Genomic DNA, 27,436 nt, shown 5'->3' with positions numbered 1-27,436 from the left:
CTCACTCTGATTTATTTAGTTGGTTAATGGCTAAATATGATGCAGTTTGGGTTTAACTTGGTTGCTGGGGAAGGAAGTATTTGTTGGAGTGATGCATCTCTGCTGAAGCTGCAGGTCCGGGTTAAGCCCCGCCCCCTGGCTCCTACCTGGAAAACCTCACTTATCACGTGGTTTAAGCCCCGCCCCCTGGCTCCTACCTGCCCGGAGGTGTTAAAAACCTCACTTATCACATAACTTATTCAGCTTTAAATGTATTACCAAATCTATTCATCGAAGGATGTACTCTGACTGGTTAAAAGTTAAGGAAGTTAAAGAAGTACATTTTAAAAATATGAATAAGATCTATCCTGTGACAGAATTTCTTAAAAAAAAAAAAAGATTGAAATTCGAGGTAGATCAATTTTCCTTCTGCAAAAAGGATGAAGAAACACTGGATCATGTGTTTATGAATGTCGTGTGTCTCATTGTTTCTGGACAGTATACACAATTGGATATCTCTTAAAATTAATAATGTTCCACCTTTTTAATTAAGCCATTATTTTCTTCATGGATGATTTGGAATTTTCTGTTTCTGATAATATAATTTTGTTCCTGGGTACGTACCATATTCATTGTGACAAAAGGAGAAATTGTAAAGAGTTTTATTAACGATTTTAAGTTTTTTTTTCACATGTCTCAAAAGAGTAGAAAACAAAAATGCAAGTAAAATAAGTCGAGACAATTTTTCATTATTTGTTATTCTAATTTAATAATTCCTCTCCTTTTCTATTCTCCATTATGTGAATTTAAAGGCTTTTCATTTATTTTGTTATTCATATGCACCTTTTAATTCTTAGAGCGCCTTTTTTTGTTTTTTGTATTCCTTACAATAATCCCCTTTTTATATTTATTTTCCTTTCTTTTCATATTGTATTTAAATTGATATTTGTCCATTAAAAAAAAACCCTCACTTATCACCTGGTTTAAGCCCCGCCCCCTGGCTGTACCTGCCCGGCAGGTGTTAAAAGTCCCTCATTTATCACCTGGATTCTCGGCGGAGCCACGATGAGTCTGCCGGACTACAAATCCTCCGACAAGCGGACCTCGTCTGCAGTTTCAGTAAGTTTGTTTGGTTCGGTTTGGGGTTCTGTTGAGCGTTTCTTCTTCAGATTCTTCAGAAATTGACGAAGTTTTGTCTCTAAAAAGCGAATATCTCGGTGTGTAGGTTTGATTAATTAACCGTGACTGCGCCATGAGTTGTAACTACTTATTTTACTCGGGCTGAAGTGACAGCAGCAGATCCAGAAAAGTTAATTCCTGCAATTAAACACATCCCAGAAATGAAGATACTCTGCGCATGCCCAGTACGAGTCTCCCTGCCGGTGTTCTGAGATTTCTTCCTACTCATTTTTTCCTACTCGCGTTGACTGCGCATGCGTATAGCAGCAACTTCAGAAAGCCATAATATCCTGCTACCTGGTCGCCGCGGAAGAGAAAAGGTTAGTTTCTTGTATTTTAATACTGTATGGACAGTATTTAATGCATATACGTTTGAGGGACAAATCAAATGCATGTCTTTATGCCTGTGTGTGAGTGAATGTGCTTTTCCAGCTGTATTAAACCGTGTTAGGAGGTTACTTTTACAGGGTTTGCCATATATCCAGTGGCGGAGCCAGAAAGTTTTCAGTGGGGTGGCCAGGATGGAGCCTGAAATAATTTGGGGATGGCATAGAAATCACTATTGCAGGAACATAAAAAAGTTGAAAATTCAGCGCTATATGCTTACACTATACAAATTTACAAATGCACTGCAATATAGACTCTTTTAATTAACAGATTATTTATTATTCTATTTTTTATATTCATACTTGTTTTTAAACTGTGTAGAGTTGAGTTGATTGATTGTTGCTGACTGTTGTATTTATGTTGTATGTAGGGCCCGCTACTGGGAAGTTACACAGAATTTCAGCTGTGATGATAAGGCATTCTGTTCCATTTTATAATACAAGTGTCCCAAACTACTGATTATTACTACTACTGTACCACTACTAGGAGCAGATGTTCAGGTCAGCCTATCAGTGTATTATCAGAAATGCAGACAGATACTAGGGCTGTTCGATTTTGCCCAAAAATAAAATCTCGATTTTTTTTTCTCTCAAAATCCGATTTACGATTATTTTGTGAATTGACAAAAGGCAAAGAAATGATTTCAAATATGCTGTTTTTTTTATTGAACATTTGCCCCATTGGGCTTTAAGTGCAAACTTTGCTCTTATTAAACCCAAAAATGAATGAATAAAGTGCAAAACTCTGTAAAATAAGTTGAAAAAAAGTTTTAAAAAATATAATAAAATATAAAGTTTTATCTCTGAAAAAATCAGCAAATCCGCACTTGCAAACATACAGTAAGTTATATTTCCAATTAAATAAAACAAGACATTTTCTAATTAAACTAAACTGGGTCTTTGCATGCTAAATAATAATGCAACCCATGAAGGAGGTAGAGGTGTGTAATGTCAGTCATTACATTTGCTATTCACATTTGCAAGTTTTTTGCAAGGAACACGAGCCGGTCTACCGCATCTGGCTTGAGGGATGCCCGGTGGCATGTTACAACGCCCCCTCCTACACTAAAGAGCCTCTCCGATGGGGCACTTGTCGCAGGTATTGAGAGGTATTTCCATCAATCATTAATATGGTATCAATCATTAATATGTGTGCAGACAAGGTAAAAAAAAAAAAAAAAAAGAGTTTCACGTTTTAACATCGTTCTAATTACATAATCGCGATTACGATTTAAAATCGATTAACCGAACAGCCCTAACAGATACATAATTAAAAAAAAAAAAGAATACTGGTTCATTTAAATCAACGTTTGATTTAATTTAAATTTCAAAATAGACATGAACAAACATCACAAAAACTATTATGCAAACATTGTATTCGTTTCATTTGTCACACATTCAGCTTACAAGTACAAGATTATTTCAACAATTCTTTCTAAATAAATCTCTTAAATGAGAGTAGTTGTTTATTATTTTGTTTGGAATGACCTATTTTTAAACACGACAGATTGATGTATTAGGGCTGAACAGTATGAAGCACATGATCGTTTTAACCTTACTTTACAGAGATGGAAAGTAAATGGAAAGAGGTACATGCTCTCCTGACTCGGGGTAAATACCCCTTCGGTTACGAGAAAAGTCAGAGGCAAAACCTGAGGAGATATGCCGCTAAATTCAGAGTAATGGGTTAGTATCTCAAGTCTATGCTGCATTTATTTAGAATACTGTAGGCTATGGTGATAAAGCATTATTAAAGTAATGTATCATGAACAGGGGAAGAGCTCTGGGTTGGCAATAGGAGGGTGGTGAAAACCACGGAGGAAGCCAGGAGACTCTTCACAGAGTTTCATTCGTCATCAATTGGACGCCACACTGGTATCCTGAAAACCTGGATTGCCGTCTCAACCCGGTTTTATTGGAATGGCATGTCTGTTGACATAAAAAAATGGGTATGTTTTTTTTTTCCAAACTATGCTTTTTTTGTCAAGTTGACACGCATTCTTAATAATGTAGTGTACTGTATGTTTTCAAGGTCTCAGAATGTGACAGGTGCCAGAGAGTTGGGAAACCATTGACTGCAGTGGGAGAGTTGCAGCCAATAATGGTAATACACATAAAAAACTGCAGTAGATAACAGTGGTGCCTTTAATAGCTGAAACTAATTACATTTATATTAATAACTGAAGCAACAAGTGTATTATTTATCGTAATGTCAAAAGAGGAACATGTACATTCAGACTTCATGAACTGACACGCACTCTGTTATTGGTCAGGGACGTGTAGAAAGACCCAGAGCTCTGTATCTTGCAATTTTGCTCTTTCTGATTAAAACTGATTATTGAGCCTTAAAATCCTCTCCTATTGCTTCATTAAAAGACCACGCTGCATGCCAGAAATGCAACAATATGTAAATAAACTCTAAATTTAATTTTGTGTTTTTCAATTTAATACTTGCTGGTGCTACTTTTAAGATTTCGGGTTTGTGGGAATTGGTCGGGATCGAGCTCACTGGACCACTGGCAAAAACTGTCAATGGTTTCCAATATATAATCACAGCAACGGATTACTTCTCCAAGTGGGTTGAGGCATTCCCACTGAAGTCCAAATCTGCTATATAATTTACATAGATAAATAAGAGAATTATTTTTCAAAAGAATAAAGTCTGCTAAAACAACACTTTTAATGCTGTAATAGAAACTTTCTGAGGAAGAGGCAATGTGAGCAAGCAAAATGTGAGTGGATGATGCAAACCATGCAACACAACAAACAGATGGATGGCAGCAGTTGCGGGGTTCTTCTGTTAAAGGTACCATTTCTCTACATGTTTATTTATTTGAAGATTTAGCCAGTAGCATTTAATTGTAAGATTATGAATCCGTATTATGAATATGAGGATATAAAGGGTGGATAGTTTTGGTGGTAGAAGAGGATTGATTATATAAATGTACACTGGAGTTAAAAAAGTTGATATTTTATCGTTTTATCTCCTTTTGTCATTCTGTGAAGTACAGTTAATATAATTTAAGGTGAAGAAAAAAGTTAAGGTGCATCTGACAACTGTGCATATTGTAATACCTGTATGTTTTGTAAATGTCTAATATAATTACGTTCATGATTCATTTACAGTATGCTGAAGAAGTCCTTCGCAGTGGAAACCTCAATACCATCCAGACAACTGCAGAAGCCATAAGAGAATACCGGATGGAGATAGCCTGTTCACTATTAAAACAATAATAAATGAATGTGTAGTCTGTATTATTGTGCCACCACTCAGAATGCAGAGGGAAGCAGATAATTATGGTCATTCCATGTGTATAATAATATGCTACCATCCAAAACACAGAGGGAAGCAGATAATTATGGTTATTAAATGTGTATAATAATATGCTACCACCCAAAACACAGAGGGAAGCAGATATATGTGCTGTGCTGGGATATTGTTACAATGTAGGAAAAAAATTACAGATGAGGCTATAATTTCGCTACGGTAGGAAAACATTTCAGACGAGGCTATAATTTTTTCGCTACGGTAGGAAAAAATTTTAGGTAGGAAGAAATCTCAGAACACCGGTGTAAAAGGAGCGGGAAAATCCACATTAGAACTTTTCAGCCGAAATTGTTTTGAAGAACTAAAGTACTATTTTGAAAAAGTTTATTTTTTTTAGCTTGATTAAATTTGAAATAAGATGTCTGCTTAAACTGCGATAAGATGTTAGGCTGGGAAATGCGATTGTTATGGACATTTTTACAAAAAATTATAACCCAGCATACAGGATTTTATTTTCTACTACGTCATATAATAATACATTTTATTAATAATGCACTTTACATTTAGTAATCTCAAAGTGCTAAAGAGCAGAAAAATAAAACATTAATTTTCTTTTTTATATATTTAAAAACAGAGCATATAAAAGATATATTTAGCTATAAGCTTTCTTAAAAAGGTGAGTTTTAAAGTCACGTTTAAAAGCCTCTGCAGTCTGTGGGGCCCTCAGATGGTTGGGAAGGGCGTTCCACAGCCTGAATATGAATGTATGCGAAGCAATAAATGTATTTATAATATGAGCTGTAGACCTTTGATTGTCATTCACGTAGCCAAGGCTAGCAATCTTTATCAGTCATTGTCATGCTACGAAGCTATTGAGGGATTTCGTGTAACATGTACTTGGATTTTATAGTTTTTACACCTCTGTAGTATCTGTTTTTCTCGTAGTAGTTGATGTTTGAACCCCTTTAGGTCGCCGTGTAGTGATAGATGGTCCATCTGCAGCAAGTTATTTGACCAATAAGGATGTAAAAGCTTATTAACGGCTCTGTCTGGACTTAAATCTCTTCAGCAGACTTCTGTTGTCCGGCTGAACGTCGGGGGACATCTCTTCAGCACCACACTGAGCGTGCTCAGGAAGCACCCCGGGTCCCGCCTGGCGGAGCTGTTCGGCGGCCAGCCCACGGCGCGCACCGACAACCAGGGGCGCCACTTCATCGACCGGGACGGGTCGCACTTCGGAGCCGTGCTGGAGTTCCTGAGGTCGGAGGAGCTGCCCACGGAGAACATCCGGGAGGTCGGCCCCAGCTCTCACCCAAGACGCAGACGCGGTGGTCATGAGACGCTTTTACAGCCATCGACTGTACGTTGCAGGTTCACAAGGAGGCGGTCTACTACGGCATCAAACCGCTGGTCAAGCGTCTGGAGGAGACTCCCCAGATGTTCGGGGAGCTGGTTGGGAGACAGCAGTTCCTCTGCAGAGTCCCACACTACAAAGAAAACATCGAGGTGAGCCGTTCGACCTCTACGCCGTCTCCAGAACCATGTCTGGTTCTATTGGCGCCACTAGCACCTACTCAGCTCGACTCAACTCGGCCTGGTTTCTTTTCCATAACAATCCATTACCTGGATTGGAGTGAAGCTGCTGCGACGTATTTGATTGTGTGATGTAAACGAAGAAGACACAACAACACTAAAGATGTAGAACCTGGAGGAGATGATAGATGTGCTGCTGGGTCTGTGACTTGTGTTCGATATCAAGTTAAAAAATGAGAGTGAGAGAAGCTTCAAGCGGCGACACTTTTTAATTTGTTTTAGTTCGTCTCGGCGCTACTGAAAAGTCCGTCAGTAGCAGCGAGCAGCTATAAAGTGACAGAGCTCCTTGTGGATCTGGTCGTTCCTTATCGCCCGTCTACATCCCTTTTTAATTCTCTCCTCAGCCACCAGGTTTATGAACATCTGCACCTCAGAGTTGGATCACCAAACAGACTCTTTAGGAAAGTACATTTTCTATCCCATTTTTAGAGATATTTACACGAAGTCTTCGCTTTTTTGGCAGTAATATCTTCTCTCTGGTTGCATCCATCCATCTCTACAGAAGAGTATTAGGGCCATGCAGGAGAAAATGTATTTATTTTTTTATTGTGCAGTTCGAGAAAAAAATCGAAACGTCGAAATTAATGTTGAAATACAATTTCAAGAATAAATTCGAAATTTCGTGAATAAAGTCGACATTTCCGGGAATAAAGTTGAAATACAATTTCACGAATAAAGTGAAAATGTCTCCTCTGGCCCATCAAATCCAGTTAGGAGAGCAACTGACAGCTCTGCAGCAGCAGCCGTAACTAACTAATTAACTTACATCCTTGGAGTGTAACGTTAAGGGTACGTTTCCGAAGTTATGTAACTGTATATGTGTGATATGTGTTTCAAATCAATATCGGATCGCCAATTCTTGTAATTTTACTTTTTTCTCAACATTTCGACTTTTTTCTTGAAATTGTACTTCAACATTAATCTCGATATTTCAACTTTTTTCTTGACATTCAGACTTTTTTCTCGAAGTGCATAATGGAAAAAAACAACTTCTTCCTCTAAAATATTATTTTTATTTTTCTCCTGCCTGGCCCCAGCCCCCGGGTCTCGCACTCACCAGGAACGCCGATTTTTTTCCAGTGGCCAGCCGCGGTACTGCAACAAAAAATCCCATGGGGCCCAGAAAGCTTTTTTCCCATAGACCGCAATAGTAAAAGAGAAGCCTCTAAAACTGTTCACAGGACACCTCCAGCTGTAATCACCGGCAATTACTAATCTTTATATTCTATATTTTTAAGTCATGGACTTTATATCCGTCAAAAATGTTTTATAACGGCCAGAAAAGTAAAAGAAAAGTCTCTTTCTGGGCGTGACGTCACGGCTGACGTCACAGCTGTGTCCGTGCACTCCATGGATGTTTTATATTAATATATATTATGTAATTATATTATATTAATACATTAATAATATATGTAATACTATACATGTAATAATATACATTAATTCATATATTATATTAATACATATTATATTAATATTCGCGTCATTGCCCCAGAGCATCATGGGAGGCGACTCAACTGGGCATGCTCCAAGGCTCTGATTACACATGATAAATTCCTATTCAGTGGACTGATAGCATTTGAACCGGGTGCCTTAATGCGGAAGTAAACCCGGAAGTCCGAAACTTTTTTCGGCTTATGCGCCAGGCGAGCAACTTCCATTGAAATGAATGGGCAGCCATTTTTGGTCTTCCATCCAGTAATAATAGATCCATGGTTTGCTCCCGTTGTCGCCCCTAATCTCGCGAGAACTGCCGCCCAGGCTACAGCAGGTGGCAGTTCTCGCGAGGCTAGTGACAATTCAGTTAGCAGTTTAAAAATTATATTATAAAACGTATAATTTACGGGAAAATACTTATATGAGAGGACGGCGGGAAATCTTTTTCGCCTTGGCTTTAATTTGCTTTTCTGAGCCAGAGGCAACAAAATTTAGTTTCCCAGTGCACTGTTTGTTACATGTGTCCTGAAAATTACAAATAAAAACTTGTATCGAAAGAGGGCTGAAATACGGTTGTTTCCCGGCCAAAACGGGAGAATTGATAGTTGTGGTTTGGCCGTGCGGTCTTGCAGGTGCTGATCCGCATCGCCAGGGCCGAGGCGGTGGCCGCGCGCAGCTCCAGAATCCTCATCTGCGTGCTGCGCACGGAGGAGGACCTGGGTTTCTATGACAACGCCATCAGCAGCCTGGAGGCGGACCGGGAGTCGGTGGTGACCTTCGGGCCGTGGAAGGCGGCTCCGTCGGTGGAAGACCTGCTGGACTGCGTGAGGATGGACGTGGAGAGCCGGGGCTACCGGGTGAAGGTGGAGCGCCACGTCCCGGAGAGAAGCATCCTGTTCAGGAGCTACAACTGCTTCTACAACCTCACCTTCACCTGGTGGTGACCGCAGGGCTGGCTGGGGGAATAAACTGCATATACTCTTCCTAAAAATAAGAGAAAACAACTCCATAAAGAAGCTGATGCATCTTTTTTTATTGTTTTAAGAACTGTTGTTTTTTTTGTTTGTGCTTTATTGAAAAAGTGCAGGCGTATAGACATTCATTTTGTATGTAAAATAAAAACTTTCTCAGTGTAGATATTTACAATTGGATAATACAAATATAAAAACATAAGAAAACATATAAATTAAAATAAGGCACAAAATCAGACATTCATTTTGTATATAAAATAAAATCTTTCTCGGTGTAGATGTTTACAATCGGATAATACCAATATGAAAACATAAATTAAAATAAGATAAGGCACAAAATATCTCTTTATTCCAGAGTTACTGACAGTAAGCTATTAAAGTACAGCAGTGTTTGTTCACTTTTCTTATTTGACATTAGCTCTAAAGTGTTTACCGGTATATAAAAGTTTAATTCCACTGTAAATATATCAAAGTTTGGAAGGGACTTGCAGAAGTTCCTCTTATGAATATGAATTTTACCCATCAGAAGCATAAGATTTGTTATAAAGCATATTGGTTTTGTCATCACATTCAAATTTGGAGATAATATCTTTGGGTGTGATTGTGATGGACTGTCTAATAAGCTGCTGAATCTTTATGTTGAACTCCTGCAAATGTGACGTCATCTGGTCCCAGAGCTGGAGTTTCTGACGTCACTCAGGTGCGCTCTGAGAAAAAACAAAACAAACTTCACGGTGTTGGAGGGGAATTTGGTCAGAGTGAAGAAAACTATCAAAGGCGTGACATTGGGCAACCGACGACCTATTTGGAGGGGTGGAAAGGTCTGGGTGGGGGTGCTGATCGAGCTGTCGTAGCGCTTCACGCCCCTCCGACCACATCCTGCACCATCAGTTACACAGACCCACGGAGACGTCTCAGATCACTCTGGTGTCCTTGAGCAAGGCAGCACGCCTCCAGCCTGTTCAGCGTTTTATTGCACTGTGCTGGTTCCTTTATTTATATATATATATATAAATATATATATATATATATATATATATATATATATATATATATATATATATATATATATACCTAATTATAATAAAATTAATTTAATGTTTTTGCTATAAAGTGTCCTAAAGTGACATTTTTTGTAATTTGTTGCTCTAATAAATGGATTCAATTAGATTAGATTATCCTTTATTTCTTCCTCAATGGGGAAACTCACTTTGTCCAGCAGCAGTACACTTAACACACACATGCAGGGGAGGGGTAAAGAAGTAAAAAAGTAAAACATATATAATTACGAAATATAAACAGTATACAGGACTGTCTCAGAAAATTAGAATATTGTGATAAAGTCCTTTATTTTCTGTAATGCAAAAATGTATCATACATTCTGGATTCATTAAAAATCAACTGAAATATTGCAAGCCTTTTATTATTTTAATATTACTGATCATGGTTTACAGTTTAAGAAAACTCAAATATCCTATCTCAAAAAATTTGAATATTCTGGGAATCTTAATCTTAAACTGTAAGCCATAATCAGCAATATTAAAATAATAAAAGGCTTGCAATATTTAAGTTGATTTGTAAGGAATCCAGAATGTATGATATTTTTGTTTTTTTAATTGCATTACAGAAAATAAAGGACTTTATCACAATATTCTAATTTTCAGTCAGTCCTGTATACATTGGAATGAAAATAAAAGTATTGCAGTACGGGAAAGAAAGAAAAACAGTGCAAAAAAAGCAGGTAGGATGTGTGTGAGGTAGACAGATATTGCACAGATATTGCACATCTTGTTATTGCACATGTTATTATTGTTTGACTCTTTTCTCACCATTATTTTTAAATATATGTTTTAAAATAGTGGGCTAAAATAGTTATTTGTTCGGTTTAGATGGAGAAAACAGACTGAATGCTTCAGACAAGAGAGAGGTTGACTCAGTCGGTTGATTTGAACAAGGGCAACATTGGTGATTTTCAGCCAAAAACATGAACTTTTAACACAGAAAGTTAATGAAACGCTGTCATGAAGTGAGATTTGACTGATGTTTTAATATCAGATGGAGTGAGGATGAAAGATTAGGATGCGAGCAGAGCTTTCACCAGCATCCCTCCTTTCTTTTGTCGTTATGTGTGTTATCACCTGTTTTGTCTCCAGAGTAGTTTTGAATGTCAGCAGTGACGAGTGAAACACAAGCAGCTTCGAAGAAAAGGGCTCTTGTGGTCTTGACCAAAAATTGTAGGTCAAAGCAAAGCTGTAAACGCTGATCTGGAAAGATCCATCATCACCGCAACGTGTAACAGTTACACTTCCTTTAGAGAAACAGGGAGAAAAGTGCACACGGTTGCATCTCACACCTCGAGTCACATTATGAAAAAAAGGTGAGAATGATGCACATTGTTTTACATTTGACATGAAAACCACAGTTTCTTCCAACAAACAATAGTCAGAACGGACTTTCCCCACAAAACATGGATGTAAACAAAGAGTTCACTTTTAATGGGTCACTTTAAAGAAAAACAACAACTCTAAATTCAGTAAAACAAATGCAAAAAGGTCAAATATTACAATGGAAATACAGTTCTTGTTAAATATAAAACTCTCCATGTATAACTTTATAAAGACATTTTTGTCTTTAAAACGGCAACAGAGCAGGAAGCAACAGACGTTTGCAGAATAAACATCTGAGGATGAAAACGAAATAAAAATGTAGTAAACGTTCAATAATCTGATTTAAATGTGTAACTATATTCAAATAAACATCACACATCCTGCAACCTGAAGCTTACACATCTCACCTGAGGGTTCTGGATTTAATGTTATTTAAATATGAAGAACATGATGAAGTGAAATGATAATTAAGTAGCTTTGAGGACAATAATGGACTTAAATAGAGGCAGTAAAGTAATGATGATTAAATATTTTGCAAGTAAATAGGATGGTTATTTTATACGCAGGATTTAAAGCGCGTGGGCAGGAAACTGCACGGTAGCACAGGAAATGAAAGTGCCCGTCTGCAGAGGGCCGCAGCTTCAGCAGCAGGTGCAAACAGAGTTGTTCTGGAGGGGAAGTCACAAACATGACGACCATGAAAAGACTCCTGCTGCTTCTCGGTCTGCTGCAGAAAGGTAGGATTTATTCTCCTCATCTCGTCTTTTATGTGGTCCAAGTTAAAAGGGAGGACGTGTTCAGATTATTTGCTCCATTTAAGCTTAAAGGTCAGTAATAATCATTCACAGGTGTGTAAAGAAAGTAAACCCTCTTTTATTTCTAAGGCTTTATGTATCGGACTATGAAGAGAATAAACTAGAGAATAAACACCTTTTACACCAGCTTGCTGAACCTCCATCAGGAGTCAGGCTTTTCTGTCTGTTGTCGTCCTTTTGGAGGAATATTCATCCATTAAAGAAAAGTCGTTTTTATTATTTAATATTTTATCTAATTATTAATATTATTGTATTATGTTAATATTATTATATTATTGATATAATTGTATTATTAATATTCATCCATTAAAGGCATGTAAAGAAAGTACACCCTCTTTTATTCCTAAGGCTTTACGCATCGGAGCATGAAGAGAATAAACCTCACCTTTTACACCAGCTTGCAGATCCTCCATCAGGAGTCACACTTTTTATTTTGTTGTCTTCACTATGGAGGAATTTGGATCCATAACATTTTTACAAACTACGAGAGTTGTCTGATTTTTGCAGAGGTTTGTTGAGGGCTGAGGCTGCATGACCTCCAGACTCTAGTCAGGGTCGACACAATGCTGGACGTCTGGTGGAAACCAGACCTGTTGCCGTGGAGACTGTGAGGTTTTCTACGGTCAACCCCCCCTGCACAAGGTGCAGCTTGTGCAGAATCATATTTTGTCTTTGGGAGCTGAAACTCTGTCGTCACAGAGCTGTAATGGCCTTGTATGAGAACCTTTAATTTACTGGATCATTTCATGTCTGTATTCATGATAACTGAATGCCCTAGTGGTTTAAACATGACAGAGTTGTCGTAAAGCGCTGGAGCCAATCCTGCAGCAACCCCTGTCCTCTAAGACCATGATGATGTCTTTCTTCCTTGTTATTGTCTGAAAACATCCCTGAATGCTGAAGTATCCAGCTGCTCCCTGTAATCTATTTATTTATAAGTTATTTCACTCACTGTTTCTGCATTTTGTCATAATGTGATTGATCCTTTTACTATTCCTTATCAGGTTTTTTTATTCCCTTTTCTTCTCGCTTAAATTCCAAATTACGTGGGATTTCTTTAAAAGATAATATTTGAAAATTCAACTCCTCCTTTGTGTTTTAACTTTACAAAGTTCAATTTTTAGTCATTTTCTTTTCCTTTTGCGACAAGCTGCAATAGCTTCCTTGGTGATGCAATAAGGATTATTATTGTTATTTTATTGTCTTTGTGTTAATTGGACTATTTTGTTGTTGAGTGGCCTTGAGGTGACATTTGTCCTGATTTGGAGCTATAGAAATAAAAACATTTCATACACTCGTCAGTTTAGTCCTGTAGGAAATAAATCTGGGGAGTTAGGAAGAGGCAAAAATCTGGACCGACAGGGAACAAGGGAATGACAAGACCCGATATACACAGGGGATAACGAGGCACGACGAGACACAGGTGCAGACACAATCAGGGCAGATGGGACACAGGCGGGGCAAAACAGAAACTGAAAGACTGGGGGGGAAGGGTCAAACCCTGACATTTTGGTTGCAGCTTATTTATGATTTTTTTTTTGTTTGTTTGATACATATTTTCTGTATATATTATCCTTGTCGATCTTAAAGTCTAGTCTGGAAACAGAGGCTGAACAGGTACCCGGAGGGATCTCTGGATGATAAAATTAACATCTTCTCCACTCATTAAAGCAGCACAACGTAACTTTCAGCTTTTGTTGAGTTTGGCGGCTCCTTTGGACAAAAGCGGTAGTGCTTTACCAGTAGAGTGGCAGGGTTCCTACCATGCACCTCAAAGTTACATAGTGCCAGTGAAGGTGATACAGACCCCCTCAGACCATGACAGAGGTAAGATAAGATAAGATAAGATAAACCTTTAATAGTCCCACAGAGGGGAAATTTGCAGTTTACAGCAGCAAAGGGGATAGTGCAAAAACAAGAGGCATCAATAGAAAAGTAATAACAAAGTAATAATAATAACACACTATAAACACTATAAACAGTAAACTGGTATACAATAATAAGAAAGATAAATAATAAGAAATACTAGTATCTCTTATTCATCATTAACCATAACCTCATCATTAAACCTGTTGGAAGTTGATGTACCATCACAATGACTCTGGAAATATAATATTAAGGTGGAAAAGTTACATTGTGCTGCTTTAATGTACAATATTCTTTCATCCATTCTATTCTATTCTATTCTATTCTATTCTATTCTATTCTATTATATCTCGTCATGTTTAAACTTAAACCAGGAATGCTGGATCGATTTTCATTCTCAACATTTTTATGTTGTTTTTTCACCCCAAGAATTTAAGTGGCCCCACCTGGCCCCCCCTAGGAAACAGTTTTGCAGTCCCCTGTTTAAAGTGTCTGACTGTAAACTCTCCTGTTCTCAGGTGTGAGCTGCGCCAAGGAAAGCCTGTTCGTGTACAGCCACCGCGGCGGGGACGCGTTGCTCCCGTGCCCGGCCGCGCCGCCCGGCTGCTCCTCCATCACCTGGAGCTTCTTCAAGGGCGGGGAGGTGCAGTACTCCCGGGAGGTGGAGGCCGGGGCGGTGCGGCCCGAGTCGGACCGGTTCGGCCGCATGTTCCTGACCTCCGACTGCTCGCTGCGCATGCGCGGCCTGCAGCTGGACGACGCCGGCTCGTACGCCTGCGAGCGGCTCCAGGAGCGGGTGGCCGACGTGTATCTGTCCCTGCTGGACATCAGCTCGGACTCCGGCGTGGCGGAGCTGCGGCCCGGGGGGAGCCTGGTTCTCTGCTGCCTGCTGTTCACCTACTACGACCCCGGGACCTGCGCCAGCAGCGTGGCCCGGGGCTTCCAGCTGCGCTGGCTGGCGGAGGACGGAGCGCCGCTGCGCAACGACAACAGGTTCACGAATACAATAACATTATACAGGACTGTCTCAGAAAATTAGAATATTGTGATAAAGTTCTTTATTTTCTGTAATGCAATAAAAAAAAAAAAGTCATACATTCTGGATTCATTACAAATCAACTGAAATATTGCAAGCCTTTTATTATTTTAATATTGCTGATTATGGTTTACAGTTTAAGATGAAGATTCCCAGAATATTCACATTTTTTTAGATAGGATATTTGAGTTTTCTTAAGCTGTAAGCCATGATCAGCAATATTAAAATAATAAAAGGCTTGCAATATTTCAGTTGATTTGTAATGAATCCAGAATGTATGACGTTTTTGTTTTTGTAATTGCATATATATATATATATATATATATATATATATATATATATATATATATATATATATATATATATATATATATATATATGTATATACATACATTTTTTTCTGTGACCCTGCGAATGATAACGTGGGTATAGAATATGGATGGATCATTTTTTTTCTTTGAATTTTTCAAACATATATAAATATTAAAAAAAAAAAAAAAAATATATATATATATATATATATATATATATATATATATATATATATATATACACACACACAATTTGAAAAAAAATATATGTGTGTGTACAAATATATAGAAGTACTTGTAATATTCAACTATGTATAGGTAAGTGTGTGAATACAGTGCGTGAGTATAATTATAGTATAGTTGGTTATAAATACTTATACTTATAAATAATTAGTGAATGGGGGTAGGATTCAATAAGTTTACACTTCTTCCTACTCCTTTTTGCACATGTAAATTAAGATATTAAGTGTTAAAGTATGAAATTCTTTGTTTTGTTGTTTTTTTGTTTGTTTGCGTTGTTTTGTTTTTTATCTTCTCTTTTAATTGTTGTCTTTTACATGTACAAAATAAAAATCAAATCAAATATAATATAGACACATATATGTATGTATAGCATGTATATATACGACAGCCTATTTATTTTTTTATTTAACCTTTATTTAACCAGGAATGATCCCATTGAGATTCAGAATCTCTTTTCCAAGGGGGGGGGGGTCCTGGCCAAGAGAGCAGCACAGTATGTCCATGTAAAATACACACTTCAACAACAACAACAAGACAAAGATAAAAACAGATAAAACAGTTTGCCAAAGCACATCATTACAGTATGATCCCCAGCTGCGTTCCGTGATGTGCATGCAGGAGTCAAATAGTCCTTAATCCTAGTTTTAAAATCGTCCATTCTTGGGAGATAATCCAATTTAAGCTGACTCTGCAATTTATACCAGGAGGAGGGTGGGAATGCTTTGAAGGCACGTTCCCCAAAGACAGGTCGGGTAGGAGGAATAGTGTACATTATTAATCTATCCTGCCTGAGACTTTAGAAACCAAGAGAGAACACACATAAGGGGGCGAGTCAGACAGGATGGCCTTATAGAGAAAACAAAACCAGTTCCCAACTACGACTGTACAAAGAAGGCAACAGTCTCATAACAGTGATGAGCACGAAAACCTGAATCTGTTATAAAAGTTAAAGCAGCATGAAACACTGAATCCAGCATTTCCAGAGAGGAGAGATTTGCACTCATGTATAAGATGTCACCATAATCAAGTATTGATACAAAAGTTGCCAAAATCAGTCTTTTTCTTGTAATAAAAGGAGAAATAACTTTATTTTTCTATAATAAAAGACAGATTTTCATCCAAGTAAAAACCCAAGTATTAATAGACTGAAACTTGTTCAATCACTTCCTCATTTTGTGTAACAACGTGACACCTGTCAGATGCCCCTCGAATGAGTTGTTTTTCTGCATCCTTTCGGTGTAAAATCTGATCTTCATGTAAGTAACAATAATAGACAAACACAGTGAACTTAAATTGATTAATCAGGATTTTTTATTTATTTATTTATTTACCATTCCTCTTTCCTCTGTGGTTGTGGTTGTACCAGAGAGGCGTAACGGCATGTTTTAGGAGGGTCCCAGAAAGCAAGTGTCTGCTTTTTTGCTTATTTTGGCGTCTGGAAACGACATTTGTCTTTGAAGGAGTGATTCTCACAAGCTCCCCGTGTCCTCTCCCTGCAGGTTCACGCTGATGGAAGACAACTACTGCAACGTGACCCTGGTGGTGAAGCTGCAGGCGGAGGACGACAACAGGAGGTGGAGGTGTGAGGTGAACGCGGTCGCAGCAGACGGAGGGACAGCTTCTCTGGACTTCAGGTCCTCGTTTCTGCTCCTCAACACTCCTGCTGCTGCCCAGGATCCGGACCCAGACGTCTCCAGCAGCCGGCCGTGTCCCGTCCAGCTGCCCGTCAGCCGCATCGTGCTGTGCGTGGCTCTGCCGCTCATGGTGGCCATCGTGGCCGTCGTCACGTGGACGCGGGACCACAAGAGAGCCAAGACGTCAGCCGCCGCCAGCTTCAGGAAATGAGATGATTAGTGATCACTGATTTGTTTGTATTTTGTTTTATTCAGTCATGCAGCCTTAATTTTATGTCCTTGTGAATCCCAGATGTTGTGGGTGTCATGCAGATGTGAATTCATATTTTGATCTCAACATAACCTGCTTTAATGGACGAAATGAGATAGTAGATTCTTCTTGAGATGCACAGATATGACAAATGTCACGTGTTTGACATGAAGTTTAGTTTTACTGAACTGAGGAAAGAGTTTAATACCAAAAAAAGCTTTTTAAGTTCAAGTTCAAAGAAATTACTAAGGTTTTAGCAAAACAACCTAAAATATAAGTGAAGATGTCTCTTTGTTATGAATGTTTTATTTATTAAAATTGTATTTTGAAGAATTTCTTGTCACCTCTACATTTTTGGTTTATTCTTTATTTTCTTTCCTGTTCTCCTTTCTATAATGTTCGGAAACATGATTCACCCACACTCATCCTTGCATATTGTGAAACTGATAATTTGATTACTTAAAGATGCTCTAAAAGTATGTTTTGTTTTTATAAAACTTGTGAAAAGTATTTAAAACGAGCACATCTGCAGCTCTTGTGCAGCTGAATCAGGCGCCTCTCGGATAAAGATCAACAAACTTTGTAAAAGAAGGCTGGAGCTCCTTTTCTGATTTATAGCCTATGATTGTGCAAACAGACTTTGAGGCTTTGACACGACTGTCTTCACCAGAGGAGTTGGAGAGGAGACGGAGCAGAGGTGGTTTTCATGATCGGCCTGACACAGATGTGCCCAGACCAGGGGTCGGCAACCCAAAATGTTTTAGAGCCATATTGGACCAAAAACACAAAAAACAAATATGTCTGGAGCCGCAAAAAATGAAAAGTCTTATATAAGAGTTAGAATGAAGGCAACACATGCTGCATGTTTCTATATTAGTTATAACTGGGGGAAGATTTTTTTTTTCATTATGCACTTCGAGAAAAAAGTTGAAATGTCGTGAAGAAAATCAAAATGTCAAGAAAAAAGTCGAAATGTCGAGATTAATGTTGAAGTACAATCTCGAGAAAAAAGACGAAATCTTGAGAAAAAAGTCGAAATGTCGAGAAAAAAGTCGAAATGTCGAGAAAAAAGTCAAGATTTCGTGAAAAAAGTCGAAATGTCGAGGAAAAAGTCAAAATGTCGTGAAAAAAGTCGAGATGTTGAGAAAAAGGTCAAAATGTTGAGATTAATGTTGAAGTACAATCTCAAGAAAAAAGTTGAAATGTCGAGAAAAAAGTCAAAATTTTGAGAAAAAAAAAGTCGAAATGTCGAGATTAAAAAGGAAAGGAAAAAGCAAGAAAAAGAGAAAAAAGAAAAAAAAAGGAAAAAAGAAAAAAAAGATGAAAAAAAGAACAAAAAATTAGTAAAAAAGAGAAAAAAAAGAAGAAAAAAAAAGGTCAAACATTTTTGAAAAGCTCCAGGAGCAACTAGGGCGGTGCTAAAGAGCCCTGGCCCAGACCTTCTCTGCATCCACTTCAGCGAGTTCAAGCCTTCTTTCATTCTAGGTATACATTTTTAGGTCCATCAATTTTTATGAACAAAACTCAGTTGGATGATATTTATTTATTTGTTTGTTTGTAAAACCACCAATAAGCAGGTGCACCATCTTCAATGTGTTTTTTCTGTATTAAAAAAAAATCATAATTCCAGTCCTGTCCAACTTTTGTATTGAAATGTATAACAATGCCAGAATAATTGTTATATAGCTGAAAAAGGTAAATACACTTTGAATGTGGGTAAAAAAGGAGAAAGATATAAAAAGAGAGAAAAAATATAGTTAATTGATCCCAAGAGGGGGAACTGCTTTGTCAAAGCATAAATTAATTAGGCCTATACTTCATAATAGCAGGCAGTGCAAAAAGGCATAACATATTATATAAATAAAATAAAATAAATACAAAATAATATTTTTTTAAAGTAACCAATAGAAATTATGAAAAAGCTGATAATAAATATTTAAAAAATGTAATAATAGATGTAAACAGCTTTATGTGAAGACAGTAACTGGGAGGTATCTATCTATCTATCTATCTATCTATCTATCTATCTATCTATCTATCTATCTATCTATCTATCTATCTATCTATCTATCTATCTATCTATCTATCTATCTATCTATCTATCTATCTATCTATCTATCTATCTATCTATCTATCTATCTATCTATCTATCTATCTATCTATCTATCTATCTATCTATCTATCTATCTATCTATCTATCTATCTATCCATCTATCTATCTATCTATCTATTTCAAATGTTAAGTAAAGATTTTGCACATGTCCATGATTTATCATGTGTACATATAAATATAACAATACAATCAAATCTGATTCAGAAAAACCTGAAACTACTATATAGTAACCGATAAAAATGATGAAAAGCCTAATAATAAATACAGGACTGTCTCAGAAAATTAGAATATTGTGATTTTCTGTAATGCAATTACAAAAACAAAAATGTCATACATTCTGGATTCATTACAAATCAACTGAAATATTGCATGCTTTCTATTATTTTAATATTGCTGATCATGACTTACAGCTTAAGAAAACTCAAATATCCTACCTCAAAAAATTTGAATATTCTAGGAATCTTAATCTTCAACTGTAAGGATGTAAGGATGTAGGATATTTGAGTTTTCTTAAGCTGTAAGCCATGATCAGCAATATTAAAAAAATAAAAGGCTTGCAATATTTCAGTTGATTTGTAATGAATCCAGAATGTATGACATTTTTGTTTTGGTAATTGCACTACAGAAAATAGTCCTGAGACAGTCCTGTTTTATGTATAATGTGAAGACAGTAACTGGACACATCTTTTACACATTTATTCTATTTAATTTGCGTATTATTAGTTTCTACAGATGATTTAGGTCGATATATGTTATAAAAACGTAGTTAGAGAGATAAACAGGTAAATTACAGATAAGCCTGAGGCTACGGGAACTGTGAAGGGACATTTCTAAGTCCTGAACGCGAGCCGCCGGCTAACTGCTTTACCATAACCACCAAAACATGGCAGCACATTTGAAAAAGCGGGTTTACGAGGAGTTTTCTAAAGTGGTCCAGGTGAGCACATTAAATCCTCGTTTCGATGTTCTTCGTGGACCTTTATCTGAATAATAAAGCTGGAAGATGCGCCGACAGGCTCAGTAGCATGTTAGCCGCGGCTAGGTGGCTAACACTAATAAAGCCTTCAGTGACTCAAAGCACGTCTAAAATCATCATTTGTGGTCTTTGCCTGCAATTAAACTTACTTTTTAAGATAAAGTCAAGCAGGTGGCCGTTGTTTATGTCATAAAATCAGTTTAAATGCCAGCTGGACGTCAAATGTCAAACACTGACTTGTTTACATTTCTGCTGTTTCTGTTTGCATCATCTGTAAATAACTTCTTAATATGTTTTTAATATGTTTTTAATGTTTAATAGTGATGGAAAGATCAGTCAGAGCTGATTTATTTTCAAGTGGGAACTAAAGACATGAAACTGCCTTTGTTTATTATTTACCTCAAGGTAATAACAAGTTAACTGAACTTTAAGATTTGGGGGAATTCATACAAAACAATCATAAATCCAATTATTTTGCTTCAAAAAAGAGCAATCAGAGTTATCAACAGAGCTGATTATCGGAAACCAACAAATACATTATTTATTCATTGTCAGATGCTCAAATTTAATGAACTTGTTGATTTCAAACTATCACTGTTGATGTTTAAGGTTTATAATAATCTGTTACTGAACTGAATCCAGAAGCTGCTTCAGCAAAGACTAAGTGGATATGAACTGAGAGGAAGCTGTATGTCCACAAAAACAAAGAACAGATGGATGTCAAACATAGATGTGTTTCAGTTTGTGGGGTTAATCTACATACCAAATATTGAACAACAAGATGCTCATTAATGCTGATCATATTGTATGAGTGTTTATGTAAGTGTCTGAACTTAAATAGATAATAGATCTATGCAGTATATTGAATGTATTCAATGTACAAAAAGGATAAGAAATGTTTTTCTTTTAATTGATTTACTGCTCTGTATCGGTATATGTAGGAGCTGACAGAAATTGATTATAAGCTAAGCTTCAGGCTACACCTTTTTGGTCTTGTTTTGTTTTTATATTTTGGTCTAATGCAATAGTAGGCAAGGGAAGTTTATTTGTATAGCACAATTCAACAAGGTAATTCAAAGTGCTTTGCATCAACATTAAAAACAGCAAGACACAATTAAACAGTAAATTACAAATAATATGAAATAAAATGATAAGAAAAGAGGTAAAATAATAAAAAGCACACGTTAAAAAGTAAGGGCAGTAGAGTACAGCAGGTAAGTATTTGATTTAAGATTACGCTTCAGTAAACAGTGATGTTTATGGCCCTGATTTAAAGGAGCTCACAGTTTGAGCATAACATACAGTTAGTAAATATGTATCTGATTAGGGAAATGTAATTGTTTATCTTGATGCTGAACATATTGGCTGGTTTGAGGAGGCTTTTATGGACAGAAAGTTTTAGTTCAGGCTGTTTTTATACTCCCAGGTTCCCCATGAAGAAGCTCCTGTAATTTCGTTGTTGTGAAATATGAACAATGACAATAAACAATCTTGAATCTTATTTGCTTCCAGATTCCCCAGGAAGAAGCTCCTGCCAAGAAGCTGCGTCTGTCCAAACCCAGCAAGTCTGCCGCCCTGCACATCGACCTGTGTAAAGCCACCAACCCCACGGACGCGCTGCAGTACCTGCTGCAGTTTGCCCGTAAACCGGTGGAGGTGGAGAGCGTGGAGGGCGTGATCCGGATCCTGCTGGAGCACTACTACAAGGTAACAGACCGGTACAGACGACAGGTGGTGGCCGAGGACACCAATGATCCAGTACCTGGGGACACGTTTACACGGATGATGCATACAGAGTTTACTTAGGTGGCTAAAGTCAATAATTGCAGTGTCTTGGAAAGATGTCAGTTGCATTTAAGCTGAGCTGCACACTAAAACCACATCTCATGATAACCAACCAACCAACCAACCAACCAACCAACCAACCAACCGCACATTTAGAAGAATCAGAATCATGTTTATTTGGCCAGGTCAGGTCAGACAAGACACAGAACTTGACTTCTTCGCTCACTCTACAGTAAATAGGTAATAGACAAATGACAGCTCTTATTAACATATATACAATTTTTAAAAAAGTGAAAGGTGCAGCAGTATGAGGTAGACATGGTTATTGGAAGGTGCATTGTTACAGCATATGATTTGGTTATTGTTATTATTGTTATTATTATTAATAACACCAACTTATTAAACAACCAAACACACATTTAACCAACCACAAATTCAAATAACAAAAAAGTTGACCAAAGTTCACAGAAGTTTCAGAACAAATAGATACTAAAACAAACACAGTAATAATTAAACACACAAAGATTAAAATTACTAGTAAAAACCCCAATAAATTGGTAAAAATTACTTTAAAAGTGACTATTATCTGCCAAATGCCATCCTAAGTAGATACATCTTCAGTTTACATACCATTTCGCTGCACTGTAACTGGGCAATCAGCTTTTTCTGTAAGAGCCACAAACCAGTGGAATACCTTACCTGATACTGTAAGGAGCAGTAGCTCTCTCAGAGTCTTTAAAGCCAACTTGAAAAATCTGTTAAAAGTTGCTCAGCCATGTAACCATTAATTTGGGCTCTCTTCTGGGTGTGTGTATGTGGGATAAGGGATGGGTGGGTTGGGGGCGTGTCGGGGTGGGGGGATTGCACGCAGATGTGTGCAGCCATGTTGTTCTAAATTGTGTTTTAAATATCCGTGTATTTCTCTTGTTATTGTATTACTTGTTATTGTATTTTCTTATTGTGACCTGCTAAGGGACTACAGATGTAAATTAGCGTAAAGCTATAATCTGGTACAGTGCATCAGATGGCAACATTTATGTTTTAACTGTACACTGTCCCTTTTTAAATAAAATTGAATTGAATTGAGTTTAGACTTGAACTGAGGCTGCAGAGAGTACGTAACTCTGATGGTGGTTTGTTCAAGATGATGATGATTTTAATAAGAGTGTGTTCTCTCAGGAGACAGATAACTCAGTCCGGCTGAAGATCGCCTCGCTGCTGGGTCTGCTGTCCAAAACACAGGGCTTCAGCCCCGACTGCATCGTGGACGACGCCATCAACACACTCGGCAATGAGAGTAAGGCACATCTACTTTCACTTGGCAAATGAAATGACAGTCTAAGTATAGTTAGTAAAGACATTGCTCTTGTTGTGTGTTTCCTTGTGCACAGAGTCCCACCAGGTCCTGGCCCAGCTGCTGGACACCCTGCTGGTCATTGGGTCCCAGCTGCCTGAGAATCCAGCTCTCAGAATGAGGCTGACGGACGTGGCCTGCAAGGTACCGACACAGCTCTCATCAGTCAGCGTTTGTCTCTACCAAGCAACCAAAATCATTTTTGTTTTGTTTTCCTCGTCCTAGCACCTATCTGACACGTATTTTGGTGTGAGGAACAAGTGTCTGCAGCTCCTGGGGTGTCTGGCCATCATGGACGCCCCTCTGAGTAAAGAGGCTGACGGGCCGAGCACATCATCAGGTTGGTCAGAGGGATCAGTTCAGGTGGCTGAACCTCGTCTCTGCTTCTCAGTGTTTTACATTATTGTGGTTTCATTAAACCCCAGGAGGCGTCAAGGAGGCTCAGAGGATCATCAGTGACTACTTTGCAGACCAGGACCCCCGCGTGCGCACCGCGGCCATCAAAGCCATGGTAGGTCGCACCAGAACACCTGAGCTTAGAGAAAAACATTATTCTAGTGACCGATTTGTTTAATTTGGTTCATTTTCATGGTGTTCCAGCTGCAGCTTCACGAGAGAGGAATAAAAATCCATCAAATCATCTACGAACAGGTACACGCACTTTATTCTTTTGAGACATGCAGAGCTTTGATATGTCAGACCTTCCTCACTGTGGACGTTTAGACAAACCTTCAGCTCTTCTCAGGTACTTATATCTTTAAAGATTTGAGCAGGAACCTTTCTCCCAATGACCAGGGACTAAACCGGGAGAATATAAAACAGGATAAACCCTTCTACATCGTCATCCACAGGCGTCTTAAGATGGGTTTTTAAGCCCAGTTGTGAAAGTTCTGGTCATCGCCATCCTCTCAGGAGCTGAATGAGTCCAAAACCTTTTAATCCAAAAATTGGCAAATAGGCAAATTAAGCTGCCTGGAAGTTTAGTGGAGGAAGTCCACCTTAACTCAGCTGCCATAAGTGAGCTATTTAGTCCTAATTTAGCTGATTCCTACTGTATACTACTACATTCATTGTGAGTGAATCTGTCCATCCATCCTTGTTTGTCATGTCTCTACTGAAAAAGCATCTGAAATGAGGACTTCTGAAGTTGAAATGAAGCCTGCCGGCTCCAGTCAGAGCTCGGGCCGAACGACGTCCGAGCTCGGCCAGAGCTACGGCTGCAGCTCCAGCAGTCATCAGAGCAGCAGAGCTCCTTGTGTCTGATGTTGAAAAGCATCTAAAATATGGATGGATGGATGGACAGATTTGAGCAGAATAAATCTAAACTAACAGACATTCTCTCAGTCCATATCCAATGAAATTTGTCAGTTTTACAGCATACCAAATCAAAAAGAAAAATAGGTCAAATTAGAGCTGGGCGATTTTGGACAAAAATAAAATCTCAATTTTTTTCTCTGAAAACCCGATTTTCGATTTCAATTTTGATTTTTTTGGTAAAACTACAAAAGACGATGGAATAAATTGTTTCAAATATTTTATCTTTATTTTTAAAGAAAAATAGCAAACAAATTTCCCTATTGGGAATGAAGTGCAATTGAAAGATACTGTAAATCCTCGTTGAGTTTAGTAAAGTGACAACATTTACAATTTTCTTGACCAAACAAAGATGACTAGACGAGCTCCGTCTGTAATGCAGCCAGCTGCAAAAAAAGGAAAATCGGAAAAATTGACTTGATTAATAAATCCGATTTAGATTTAAAATCGATTAATCGCACAGCCCTAGGTCAAATGGAAATTCAGATAGAACATCAATGGAAAGAGGAATTTGGTTCTCAGGAAAAACAGAAATGGAAATTCAAAATAAATAAATAAATAAATGAAGACAGGTGACAGATCAAGTGTGTAGAAAGTTGATGAGTGGCGACCAGATGGAGAGTGTTGGGTGTGAGAATCCATGGAGATGTGGTCAATGAGTTTTCCATTGTGCTATGTTTATTTTTTTCTTGTATTTCCAGTTCATGAGGATAGTTTTCTTGGCGATAGTTAGGGCTACAAGGATTCATTTATTGTTTGGATTTTGTCAGATTTATTGTTGATGTGTCGTCGAGTAAGCAGAGGGATGGAGATGAGGGGATGTAGCAGCCCAAGAAATTTGACAGTGACATTTAAGACTGGAATATAAACGCAAACATGCACGTTAGAAAAACACCTGCTCACTGTTGGAGACGTGTAGAGGAGGAGGAATAAAGTGCAGTAAAGTGTCCACCATGAGGAAGGTTATGCTCGGTGAAGGTCACCCACGTGTTTGCATGTCCGCATGTGTTTTCAGGCCTGCAGGCTGCTGTCAGACGACTACGAGCAGGTCCGCTCTGCAGCCGTGCAGATGGTCTGGGTGCTCAGCCAGCTCTACCCGGAGAGGTGACGCCGCCACTCACACCGTTATGGCTGTAGTGTTTACACGACGGTCTGGATCAGCTAGATCGGACGTATCTGTGAAGGTTTTGCTTACTGAAATCTCTGATCATCTGTCCACTCAGTATTGTCCCCATCCCCTCGTCCAATGAGGAGATCAGGCTGGTGGACGACGCGTTTGGAAAGATCAGTCACATGGTCAGCGACGGCTCCTGGATGGTTCGGGTGCAGGCCGCCAAAACGCTGGTGAGGGAGCACAATCAGAGCGACACAACCTAACACTAACCTCCGGCTCTCTGCACAACAGCCCAGTCACTTCACTTCACTTGAAGGGCGATTAGGTTTGCAGCAGATATAAACATTCAGCACACATTCATCACACAGCCACGTTCAGACATTAAAACATACATGATGCGAGCAGAGAAAAACTACAACAGATGCACAAAAGCTCACAGAACACAGAACACAAAGGAAGGAGAAACAATAAAGTAAATGAAATGAAACTACCACATTCTAGCTTCAGCCATTCAGATCCAGCCCCACACTCGCAAAGATTTTTGGTTGTCATTACATGTCTATGTCATGTTTGACTTTACTGGTGACGTTTGTTTCACAAATGAGATTTTAATCAACTAAATACACGTACAACTTACATGGTCTTTTGTGTTCTGCTGCAAACTTTTTCTGTTCTCTATTGTTTAAATTGTGTTTTTGTATTTTGATCGTTGTACGGCGACCTTGAGTGCCATGAAAGGCGCCTAACAAATGAAATGTATTATTATTATTTATTAAAAAGGGAGACTACCGATCAGCATAAATACAGTAGCAGCACAACACTAGCACAATTTACATTGCGAGACGAAGAATCTAAAAGATTGACCACTGTGCTACACACAGTAGCCTACACAGCAGGTACGCAGGTTATAGTGCAAAAAGAATGAAAGCTCGGCCACCGGCCAGCCGTATACAGTAGCCTACCCTACACAGTAACGTGCACAGTTCACAGTGCAAAAAGAAATAAAAGATATACGACTGGTCAGCTTATATACAGTAGACTACCCATTAGAGTGCACAGGTTACAGTGTGAGGAAGAAATATAAAACAGACTACTGGTCAGCTTATATACAGTAATCTCTTCAGTGATGTGAAGTGCATGATCGGTAGATGAATGGTAAACGGGTACAAAAATAACAGCAATATAATACCTTTTTGACAGTCAGAACAGTTATGATAAAAGGGTTTAGCTGTAAAGTATCGCTGGAGTCAGCGATGCTTCCCTGAGTCCGACCTGTTCCTCGTTTTTAAATAAAATGTTTGTTTCCTCCGGTCCAGGGTTCGATGCTGCAGGTCAGCCAACACTTCCTGGAGCAAACTTTGGATAAGAAGCTGATGTCGGATCTCAGAGTGAGTCATTCACGTTTCTTCCCCAGAAAGCAACTTT

General features: G+C 38.2%; 3 protein-coding genes and 1 long non-coding RNA gene across 5 annotated transcripts in view; all 4 read left to right on the top strand.

Annotated features, from left to right (window-relative positions):
- The first annotated feature begins 1,429 nt into the window (after positions 1 to 1,429).
- LOC133442463 (uncharacterized) lies at positions 1,430 to 4,135 on the top strand. The gene is made up of 4 exons (XR_009782555.1): positions 1,430 to 1,478; positions 3,111 to 3,230; positions 3,318 to 3,493; positions 3,577 to 4,135. It is a non-coding gene; the product is annotated as an uncharacterized LOC133442463 (long non-coding RNA).
- A 161-nt stretch (positions 4,136 to 4,296) lies between these two features.
- kctd14 (potassium channel tetramerization domain containing 14) lies at positions 4,297 to 8,877 on the top strand. Its single transcript, XM_061720587.1, has 4 exons — positions 4,297 to 4,350; positions 5,882 to 6,106; positions 6,184 to 6,318; positions 8,475 to 8,877. The coding sequence occupies exons 1-4, from the start codon at positions 4,297 to 4,299 to the stop codon at positions 8,784 to 8,786; spliced, it is 726 nt and encodes a 241-aa protein (XP_061576571.1). The 3' UTR covers positions 8,787 to 8,877.
- Positions 8,878 to 11,848: 2,971 nt separating this feature from the next.
- Positions 11,849 to 17,746, top strand: LOC133442462 (uncharacterized). Its single transcript, XM_061720460.1, has 3 exons — positions 11,849 to 11,937; positions 14,400 to 14,874; positions 16,971 to 17,746. Exons 1-3 carry the CDS (start codon positions 11,889 to 11,891, stop codon positions 17,314 to 17,316), a joined length of 870 nt encoding a protein of 289 aa, XP_061576444.1. The 5' UTR covers positions 11,849 to 11,888; the 3' UTR covers positions 17,317 to 17,746.
- Positions 17,747 to 20,287: 2,541 nt separating this feature from the next.
- Positions 20,288 to 27,436, top strand: part of ints4 (integrator complex subunit 4) — a 20,587-nt gene continuing 13,438 nt past the window's right edge. The window contains exons 1-10 of one of the 2 annotated variants that reach the window (XM_061719904.1): positions 20,288 to 20,405; positions 21,957 to 22,151; positions 23,412 to 23,526; positions 23,621 to 23,727; positions 23,809 to 23,923; positions 24,009 to 24,094; positions 24,184 to 24,234; positions 25,913 to 26,001; positions 26,121 to 26,241; positions 27,328 to 27,399. In XM_061719904.1, coding sequence (XP_061575888.1) covers positions 20,352 to 20,405; positions 21,957 to 22,151; positions 23,412 to 23,526; positions 23,621 to 23,727; positions 23,809 to 23,923; positions 24,009 to 24,094; positions 24,184 to 24,234; positions 25,913 to 26,001; positions 26,121 to 26,241; positions 27,328 to 27,399 — 1,005 coding nt within the window. In that variant the 5' untranslated portion in view covers positions 20,288 to 20,351. Of the gene's footprint in view, positions 20,406 to 21,956; positions 22,152 to 23,408; positions 23,527 to 23,620; positions 23,728 to 23,808; positions 23,924 to 24,008; positions 24,095 to 24,183; positions 24,235 to 25,912; positions 26,002 to 26,120; positions 26,242 to 27,327; positions 27,400 to 27,436 lie in introns of both variants that reach the window. The other variant, XM_061719903.1, reaches the window with a different exon arrangement.

The sequence above is a fragment of the Cololabis saira genome, chromosome 4, assembly GCF_033807715.1.
Source record: "Cololabis saira isolate AMF1-May2022 chromosome 4, fColSai1.1, whole genome shotgun sequence".
Lineage (NCBI taxonomy): Eukaryota > Metazoa > Chordata > Actinopteri > Beloniformes > Belonidae > Cololabis > Cololabis saira.
Note: the sequence above shows the minus strand (reverse complement) of the source record. Positions and strands in the feature narration are given on the sequence as shown.